Source organism: Herpailurus yagouaroundi, unplaced genomic scaffold (genome assembly GCF_014898765.1).
Source record: "Herpailurus yagouaroundi ecotype Mexico unplaced genomic scaffold, PumYag 163, whole genome shotgun sequence".
In the NCBI taxonomy this organism is placed as follows: Eukaryota; Metazoa; Chordata; class Mammalia; order Carnivora; family Felidae; genus Herpailurus; species Herpailurus yagouaroundi.
This window is the reverse complement of record NW_024412404.1, coordinates 34686713-34697308: the sequence shown is the minus strand read 5'-3', so window position 1 is coordinate 34697308 and position 10596 is coordinate 34686713. Positions and strand designations below refer to the sequence as shown.

Sequence of the window (10596 nt, the reverse complement as noted above, 5' to 3'; positions counted from 1 at the left end):
TTCTTCTTCTTCTTCTTCTTCTTCTTCTTCTTCTTCTTCTTCTTCTTTAATTTTTAATATTATTTATTTTTGAGAGAGAGAGAGCACAAGCAGGGAAGGGCAGAAAGAGAGAGAAAGACCCAGGATCCAAAGCAGGTTTCAGGCTCCAAGCTGTCAGCACAGAGCCCAATGAGGGGTTTGAATCCAAGAACCGCGAGATCATGACCTGAGCTGAAGTTGGATGCCCAACTGACTGAGCCACCCAGGCGCCCCTCTTCTCTTCTTCTAATAAGGAAATCCAGTTATTGGGTTTGGGGCTCACTCTCACTGAAAATGATCTCATCTTCACTTGAGTATATCTGCAAAGACCCTATTTCCAAATCAGGGCACATTCATAGGTACTAGGGATTAGGACTTCGGGATATCTTTTTTGGGGGATGCAAGTCAATCCACAATAAGGACTAATGGAAATAATGCAGACGAAGGGCCTACATAACGTATGCACTCAACTGGCTGCCTAGATTTGAGTTCTCACACTACTCCTGATGACCTATGTACCCACATGCAAGATTCTTAATGTCTCTGGGCCTCAATTTCCTCATTAGTAAACAGTACCTCCTTCATTGGACCACTGAATGGTTTTCAATGAAATCACACAGGCAAAGCACTCAGAGCAATACCTGGCACCAAGTGAGAACTAAGAAAATGTTAAAAAGTAGTATTACTTATTACTGTGATTCTACCCCACTCTAACCTGCCCCTAAACCCAGTTTTCTCTTTACAAATGGAAGGGTTTAAAATTTCAGAGATATCAGTCATCTTGAAAAAACTAAAGAAAAAAAAATGTAATTCCTCTGCTTGGCCCTTCTTCCCCTTCAAAATATGCATAATTGCTTTGACTTAAGAAGCATCATGTTGGGGCTCCTGGGTGGCTCAGTTGGTTTAGTGTCTGACTTTGGCTCAGGTCATCATTTCATGGTTCACAAGAGTGAACTCTGCACTGGGTTCTGTGCCAACAGCTCAGAGCCTGGAGCCTGCTTCACATTCTGTCTTCTTCTCTCTCTGCCCATCCCCAACTTGCTCCCCTGTCTTTCTCTCTCTCTCTCAAAGATAAATAAATATTAAAAACTTTTTTTAAAAAAAAAGAAAGAAACATCATGTCTCCAGTAATATTTGAGGTAGGTGACTTTACCTTTCCCTGGTACTTTGGAAATATCCCCTGATTATAAGCAGGAGTCACAATCCTCACTTACACCTGGCCATGGAGTGACCTGCTTGGGTCACATCTGGTGATTTACTCTGAAGTTACACCTGGGTGTGCAGTCATACTCCTCAGTCACATTTGAGCATCTTTAGGTCACAGCTAGACATGGAGTCACATTCCTGGGTCACACTCAGGCACAGAATCATAGTCCTGGATGACACCTGACTACTGTGGACCCAAGGCATAGGGGTTTGTTCTGTGCCCACCACACTTACTGGCCCTGTGAGCTATAGACCCTACCATCAACTGAGTAGCCCAGCACTTTATGAATCTCTTGGTGGGTAGTACGAGCTACCTCAACAGATCTAAAACATATTACATTTTCTCTGGAGTGAGAAATATTATTGTTCAAGTTGAAGACTTCAGAGGTGATCTCTTGCATTCTTCCCAGAGATGACACAGTACTCGGCCACAGTGGGCAATGAACGAGTACTTTCTCGTTGATTAACTTGTACAGAAACATACTCTAAATTATATTAAAGCATACTTTTAACCACCAAGAAAATAATTTCAAGGCCACAAAACTAACAAGTCAGAGGATTTCTTTATATAAACTTAAATCTTGGAATTAGAAGTATGTATATGCCTTCCCCTGCTTGGTAGTCATGTACAGGGTAATTATTTTGATTATGAGGAAGTCAACTAAGACAGCCTTTATAAACTAAATTATTTATGAGGGACAGTTACATAGTTCAAATGTGTGTGTGTATTCCTATTATGACTTCTTGTTTTTATCCTTGAAGGTACTAATTTTAGAAAAATACATAAATAGAATATCCTTATTGTCGTGAAAGAAAATAAGTCAAAATTTTATTAGACATTTCTATCAGAAACAAAATGTTGCCTACTTCCAATAAGAATATTAAATATGTAGGGCACTCTCTCTTAACACAGAGCCCAACGTGGGGCTCAAACTCATGAACTGTGAGATCATGACCTGAACCGAACTTGGACAGTTAACTAAGCCACCCAGGTGCCCCTAGTTATTCTTTACATCTACATACATACACTCAAACTGGTAAAAATGAACAGTGGAGTTTTCTTTTCTACTACATAATTTATATATGAATAACTGAATTTTGTTCTGGTTATATATAAATACTTAATCCTTTAATTTAGAAACTTACTTAGCAATAATTTGAGAAGGAAATATTGAGTTTAATGTACCAAATTTATAATATTGGTTGGTCCAATATGGACATTTGAGAACACTTAGCTGCCTTATGTTTTTTTTTCTAATTTTACTATCAGTGCTTTACATTAATATCAGAGATGTCACTCTTTTCTCGCCTTTTTTACTTTATCTTGCTTTTGTAATTTTCAGTAGATAGTCCACTGGAGAAAAAAAGGAAACAAAAGCAGGTAATGTGTTTAGAAAACTTCCTGATTGTTGACATCAATAATTCTTTTGACTGCCACTGCTATTGGGAGTTGATCTTGAGATTCTAGCAAGGTTAATGGGAGGGGGAGAAAGGGACTCAGGCTAGAAGTAGATGGTGTAAACTCTCCCTTTTCCATTGTGACACAGCACACCTTTGTAATCAAGGGCACACCCTTCCCAATCAATGCTTCATATCAGAAAATGTTTCATGTTTTTTGGCAAACTTGCAAGTTAGTAGACAGACCATCCTTGGTGGTCCTGACGGCAGAATTTTTGTGTACTGATTGTTGGCTGTCTTTCTAGAGTGACCTGTACCATCAGAGGTGTGTAAGCTCAATGAAGTGCTGAAGAGTTCGCAGAATCCTGTAGGCTGTGGTAAAGGTGCAAGACTACACAACTTTGGCCAATCAACCCTTGAGTCACCAGTTCCTGACTTGTGAATGCCTTGTGACTAAAGAAAACTGGTTGGACATTTTCTCTTCCTATTCTTATCTACTGCAGGCTCCTCCAACCCTCATCTTGTAATCATAACCACTTCCAGAAGATGAGTTGACTTGTGCCTCCTGGAATTTCATGTGAAAGCTTTCACAACCTCGGCCTAACATCTTAATAGCCCTGGGACCAAAGACCTTCCTAACATCTTCTTCTTTAAAAAATTTTGTATTCTTTTTTTGGGGGAGGGGGTAGGGGGAGGCTTAAATACATATAACATAAAATGTAGCATTCTAACCATTTTTAAGTGTATAGTTCAGTGGTATTAAACACATTCACACTGTTGTGCAGAACCCTTCATTTTATAAAATAGGAACTCTATACTCATTAACAATGACTCCCCATTCCTTGTTCCCCATCAGCCCTTGGTCTCTATGATGCTGACTGTTCTAAGTGTCTTATATAAATAGAATCAAACAGTATTTGTCTTTTCCCTTCCTCCTTTTTCTCTACCTTTCCAAACTCTATTTAACCTATTTCAAACATGACTTTTTCATGGAATAAGTCATTTTCTTCCTTATCCTTTTCTTCTGGGAAAAAAGTTTAAATACTTCCCTGCCTCTCTTCCCTTCTCCACTCCATTTATAAGCCTCCATTTGAAAAACAGGGGTGGGAGAAGGGGAAAGTACTGGGATAATAACTTTCTGATTGTTTTATATAGGTATGAATTTTGAAATGTAATTATCCACAGCAAGAGAACTAGATGCCAACATCTGAAATCTCTACAATGGCCCAAAGTTCTTTTCAAAATCTTCATAATACTTTCATTTTAACTCTACTCATCTTAACTAAACTTATTTTCCCTAAATAAGAAGTGTCTTTTAACTCATTTGTATTGCTTTTTCCTTGGAGGCTGATTCACAGTATTCCAATAATTGTGTTTTTCTCTTTATTCCACGGGAAGTGTATAGATTTCAATTGTGTTATGGGTTAAAGAGGTTTTTGAGGACTAGAGTCAACCAAAATCACAATGTTTAATACTGTTTCGTGAGGAAAGTATTCTAAGTTCCACATAGCTCCTGAGAAATGAACTTTTGGAATACAAGTCATTTATAAAATGGGAACTGAGTCTGTGTTATATATTTCCCAGAGATCTTCATTAGCAATACAGAACTAAAAGCTGTTGGCCAGTTCAGTGCCACAGAACATACAGTGAACAATAAAAGAAGCAGACAACCAAGTCACAGCCAGGATGTGCTCCAGCCCCCCCGCTGGAATATATGGCCGTCAGACTTTAAGACCCAGTTAGTCAATATGCTGAACCTACAGATTCTATAAACATTCTATGATTTTGAATGCCTATATGGTTTTTTGGGTGCATTTTCTTCCACGGCATGTTAAAGAAACCTATGTTTCACTATGGCATGTATAGACTCTGAAGAGTCTACAGGAGAGGGCCCTGAAGTTGAAAAGGTTTCCAAGAGAAGAAGTCAGAACTACAGAAGTAAGCCCAGGGCAGAAGCCAGCCAGCTACCTGTATAGTTCAGCAGAAGCCACTTACAGAGGGATATCAAAAAGCATTAAAGAGCTACAAAACACAAAGTTAAAGAAACTCCCAACTCTTGTATAAACTGCTAATTTAAAGATGACACATGAGTTGATGACCCAATCAATCTCTGAGCTGGGAATGTGGATCCATGAGGTTCTGATTTGAAAAGGGAAGTACAAATAGCAACTGAGATAAAGTTACTATCAGGGCCCCAGACACGCTAACTAGCAGCCTCCTTTTTCCTTCCCAAAGGTCTGTGTAAGACTGGAGGCAGCTGCCTTGGTCAGGGAGCCTGGAGATTTGTCCCTCTGCAATTAATGGAGAAGAAAGAAAGTGGCTTTTGTTGACTTTTGTTTGTTTGGGGCAAAGCCATTTGTCACAAAGGACATTAATTCCTTCTCTACGCTCTTTGAACGATTAGAGCCACTTCCACATTATTTATTACTCAACTCCCTGCAGTATCATATTATTCTTTGAATACTTGGTGCACACAAATCTGGCCTCTTCACTAGGATCATAAAGAACCTGAAGGCAAGTAAATTGACCTGCACTTCATTAGAATCTCCCATACACCTACACACTCTGCTGGGCACAGATCGGGTATCTGACAAACACAGGTTGATTAACTCATGGGATGAGGTCCTTACATAGAGTCACAAGCCTTGAAGCAACAACAATTCCACATGCCAATCTCAGCCCAACTTCTCAGGAAAAGCATGGATGGAGAGTGGAAGCTTGGCAGTTACTAGGAGCCACAACAGAGTAGAGAAATCCTGAGTATTGTGCATAGGGGAAACTGTTTACCACCTAGAGACTATTCTAGCTCCATGATGGTAGACAACTATGTTTTGTTTCATACCCAGCACTTAGCACCTGACAGAGGCTCAAAACACAGATTGAATAAACGAAAAACATATGAAACCCTTTGGTTTCCTTATGCTTTGCTTTTCTAAGCACACACCTTGCGTTTTCCTTCATTCATTATGTATAACCAAGCTGCAAAAGTTAAAAAATGACTCTAGGAAACAAACCAACATGGTACCCACATGGTACACAGGGAGGTGTGTACTCCTATCAGGTGTGTACTCCCCAGGGTGTGTGTGCCGGGACAGTGGTTGAAGATCCAGGAGGAAGATCACTGACCTGCTAGCCACAGGTCTGCGGGTTACTGCAGAGGGACACTAGCTGCTCTCCTTGAGAGAAATGGCCGGATGTCAGATGGAGCCCTTGGCAGCCCCCAGGCAGTGGAACATTGCTCTGCATGGTCCCCGTCTGGCTGGCAGCTTCCTGCCAGGGAAGGCTGCCAAGTGGGTTGTGACATCTGTGCAGTGCACAAATCTCCAAGGTTCTTTGGTGCACTGCCATTTCTGACCTGCCTGTCTGCCTACTCGTGGGAAGTAGCTGGGAAGTTCTGGTGCTGAGGGGCCCCATTTTCCACTGGCTTTCATTTTTTAGCAGGATGCCCGAATATCCTGTTCGTTAAGATGGGAGTCATTGGAAGATGGCCTTTAGCTTTTCTGGTCAACATGAACCTATTGATTCTGTGTAGGAGGAAGAACTGTATTTCACTCTGTTTCACACCCATGTTGGTTTTCACTGTGACCACATGACCACACTTGTTTGGTCTTATCACAGTAATTGACAGCTGTCATAGACTACCACTAGGAGAAACCCTGTGTCTGAGTAATTAAAAAAAAAAAAAAAAAAAAATCAGGGGCGCCTGGGTGGCTCAGTTGGTTAAGCGGCCGACTTCGGCTCAGGTCATGATCTCGCAGTCTGTGAGTTCAAGCCCCGCGTCGGGCCCTGTGCTGACAGCTCAGAGCCTGGAGCCTGCTTTGGATTCTGTGTCTCCTTCTCTCTCTGCCCCTCCCCTGCTCATGCTCTGTCCCTCTCACTCTCAAAAATGAATAAATGTTAATTTTTTTTTTTTTTAAATATCAAAGATAGCCTTGTAACCATTTATTTCTTTTGGAAATGAAATATCAAAATCTTAATGCTTATTGTTTGGAATGTTGACACCTGAAAGGATTTTGGTAAAGGACTACCTTTTCATAGTTTATTAAAGCAGCAATTTTTATTTATTTAAAACTGCCACTAAGTGACCTCAAGTATTCATCAGGAGATGCACACATGTTAACCTAGATTCCTTTCTGTACTCAAAGATGAAAAGTGAAATTTCAGACCTTACCTTTTAGCATCATTCGTCCGGCGGATCCTCCAAAGGTACTGAGTAGGCCACTTCTTGCTCCTAAAGATGTGGTTGCTTCTAGCAGAGAACCCGCGATGTACTGAGATATGGACGTCCTCTGGAGGGTGGCACGGTACTCACATATGGTATCTCGGACACATTGCTTTAAGCACGGACCAACCCTAATCTTTTCATGGGCTGTTTCGGAGGCTGGGAGCTTTGTGAAGAAATGAAGAAGAGATCCAATTGTATTTTCTATTTCTTCTCTCCTTCTCACTGCATTGTAGATCTGTGAATAGCACAGAGTACAGGAAGTATTAATCTAGTTTCTTAGAAAAGCAAATTAGTTTGTTGACAAAATGCCAAGATGACTTATTAAGAAAGAAGGCTCAGTTGCTCTAAGCACAAACACTCTTGAGCACTGGACTCATGCATTAACCTGAACATTCTACAGACACCATTTATTTGGAAAAGCTATGTGCAGTTATGAAATCGGCCATTCAAACAACCGTGCTATCAAACAGAGGACTTACAAGTTGTTCCAACCAAAAATATATTCAGCTCAAATTTCTCCTCCTCTCCTTAGCAGAGCAAAGCTCTTCTGCAGGGCGACAAAGTTAAACCTTTCCTTTTAGTCCTTTTGAACTCTCCTGTGTGCATGACTGTCCCAGATTTGTCTGCCTCCAAGGAGCACTTCAACCTGACATTCATGAGGAATCTTTTCTCTATGCTCAAACTGAAGTGAGGATGAGATGGTCACGGAGAAGGAGAAGTTCTAGATTTCTCTCTCAGGCACAATCCTTCAATCCATCATCTTGGTCCAAAGTCTTTGAATCCTTTTCCCTCTTCATCCTTTCTCACCTCCCACCTCCAAAGCATTGACAGTTCCTGCCCACTCTTGTTGTTCTGTCTCTGTCACTATCCTGATTTCCTCTCTCCTTTATTACCTGAATTCACCAAAAATTTATCTCAAGGAGATTGAACAATTTTTTTTAAGATTTATTTTTAAGTAATTTCTATACCCAACGTGGGTCTCGAACTCACAACCCCAGGATCAAGAGTCACATGCTCCACCAACTGAGCCAGCAGGGCACCGCAAGGAGATTGCACAATTAGGACAAGCTTCCAACCATAATTCCAATATAGTTGTTCAACATTTATATAGATCCTGCTCTGTGGAGGCAGCGTGCTGAAAGATGTGGGGCATGTACAAGAAGTAACACATACCTCCTTTGCTGAAAAATTGCACAATCCAATTTAAAAGATGAGGCCTGAAAATTGTGAGGTTTGATATTATTATTACAGGGAGGTTTTAGGTTTTGTCAAGGTCTCTGGGAAGCCTGAGACTCCTGAGTAGTGTATAAATAATAGGGAAGAAATACCACATGGGTGAGTTAATCTAGTTTTCTGATGGTGGAATAAAAGTTGACTACAATGTGCTGCCTCCATCATGCTACCTTGGGCACCTTGCCTGATCATTCATTCAACAAATAGTTATTTTGTGTTTATATACCAGTTATGTGTCAGGTCTGGGTAAATAAGATAGCTTTTCCCCTCAGAGAGTTCACAGTCTAGTAAGGCAGACATATAAGCAAAGAGCTCACAGTAGGATGAAAATGGAGGTCAAGCCCTCTCGTGACATCAATAAGTACCCAGGGAAAGGAAGTCCCTTGAATGTCCTCCAGGCTGTGAATGTGCCCCTGTGATGCTGCACACTCCAAATCCCACCTTAACCAGGACCACTGGCACTTGACACGACAATCACTGAGGTGTGCTAGGTCCTTAAGAGACCCTAGAATGTACCTAGAACACCCCCAGATGTTCAAATTGCACTGACTCTAACTAGATTTCTAATCTACCTTCTGCAGCCTACTGGTATGTATTTGCCACTTGGAGGAAGAGTATGAATTCTTTAGCTTTAATTCTCTGCCATTAAATTTCTGGTGGCCAGTGTAGCCATGGGGATGGTGTGCTGGGACAGATAGAACTCAGGCTTTGGGGTCAGGGATGTGGGGTTGTGCAGCTGGCTCTGCCTTGACCAGCTAGAGAGAGGCTCAGAAGCATGAGCAAGCTGACTTGAATGTTTAGAGAAAGCTTCCTCTTGTGTAAAGTGGGGATACTAACACCCCTTTTTAGGATGTTCTGGGATTCACCAGACTACATGTAAAGTGCTCACCCTAGTGTCTACAAATGGCACCCATTACTATTGGGCAAGAAGAGAATGGACTCTTCCATCCTCAAGGAACAGCAGGTGGTTGTATAACAACAGAACATGGTCTATGAAATTCACTTTTATGGGGTTATACCCTTGTTCTTATGTGCTGCTGGATAATATCATCCTAACCTTATTTGAGTGTATTATGAGGGCAAACTTGGGCTGAGAGATGCAGAGCTCCGGACATGCTTTTCCTCTCTCAGCTCCAAATCATACAGGCAATATCCAACATGATATGTCTCAAATAAGTCCTCCAGAAATTTAAATGCTCTAGAAGTTGAGAGAAAAGAACCCACTGTGAGCTTTGATGGCTAAAGAAGCCTTCTGAGGGAAAGCAGATTTGAGCTGTGCCTTGGAAACAGGCACGGTTCTAATCAGAGGAGCTGGGGGAGTCAACTCACACAGTGAGCAAGTGTGAAGAGGCTGGAAATAGTAAATGCCTTAAAGACGGTGAGCAAAGCAGGGTATTTATAGAAGAGAGTGAGTGTGGGGCATAACTGGGAAATTAGAAAGGTCAGTTGGCCTGATAAAGGAGAGCCATGAATGTTAAGCAAGGAGGTTTAATCCATCACAGGTTGGGAACCTCTCACTTTTTATTTTTTGCTTATTTGTTTTTATCAGAGGAATGATGCTAAGAAGGTTTTATTTTATAAAGATTAATATGCTGACAGTTCTTGGTTACTAATGGGTTTACCTACTTTCTTTATGTGCCAAGCTGCTCCACTGGCACGTTATGTCTTCACTCATTACCTTGTGCATCCCAGTTTCCACACCACTCCTTCAGATTCCCAGTGTCCCATTCAGTCCCTCATCCAGGCTTCCCTAAATGTTTTCCTCAGATCATTAGATCTAGAGCGACTGTATGATATAAGGACTCCTTGATCATTGAAAAACTTAGTACATGTTTCTCCTTTTGAAGATTTACATTGCATATTAGAATATTAAAGACAGTGAAAAGGGTCAGAGTAAAGAAATCTATTTTATTTTGTTTAACTGAGTATTTGGAGTGTTTCTCATGTATGTTATTTGACCATGGATTTCTCTGCTTTGCTTTGCTTTGTTTTTCCTCGGTTTCCTTTTTTTTTTTTCTCCTCTCCTCTCCTCTCCTCTCCTCTCCTCTCCTCTCCTCTCCTCTGCTCTCCTCTCCTCTCCTCTCCTCTCCTCTCCTCCCTTCCTTCAAGAATATAGCCAGGGAACGACTGTTGTACCAAATAATTTACTCAAATCAAGTGTTCTCATTTTCATTTCCTTCACCTCTGAAATAGACAATCATCCATCTTTCCTGAAGTCCTGCCTCTCTTACCATCTCACTGCTCCATCTCTGCCTTATTCTGTGGCTCCCCTTCCTCCTTGGGTCTTCAGAGTAATTGTGATGCAACAGAGAGGTGCCAATCAGTGCCTAATGTAGGGAGTGACACATTGGCTAGCCATAGGTCAGATTTACCTGATCAGACAAAGGACCTGTTTGATCTGACACACAGTGTTTCAAAATCAGAGAAGCGGGGTGCCTGGCTCGTTCAGTCTAAGTAGAGCATGTAACTCTCAATCTCAGGGTCATGAGTTCGAGCCCAACGTTGGGTGCAGAGAT

At 41.3% G+C, this 10596-nt stretch overlaps 1 protein-coding gene across 9 annotated transcripts in view; it reads right to left on the bottom strand.

Moving 5' to 3' along the window:
- PLCE1 (phospholipase C epsilon 1) overlaps positions 1-10596 on the bottom strand; it is a 322989-nt gene that overhangs the window by 180412 nt on the left and 131981 nt on the right. For all 9 annotated transcript variants that reach the window (XR_005793574.1, XM_040485907.1, XM_040485901.1 and 6 more), the window contains one exon: positions 6794-7082. Coding sequence is in view for 8 of the 9 variants with exons in the window: in XM_040485907.1 (XP_040341841.1) it covers positions 6794-7082 (289 nt within the window). In the remaining variant the exon portion in view is untranslated. The remainder of the gene's footprint in view (positions 1-6793; positions 7083-10596) is intronic.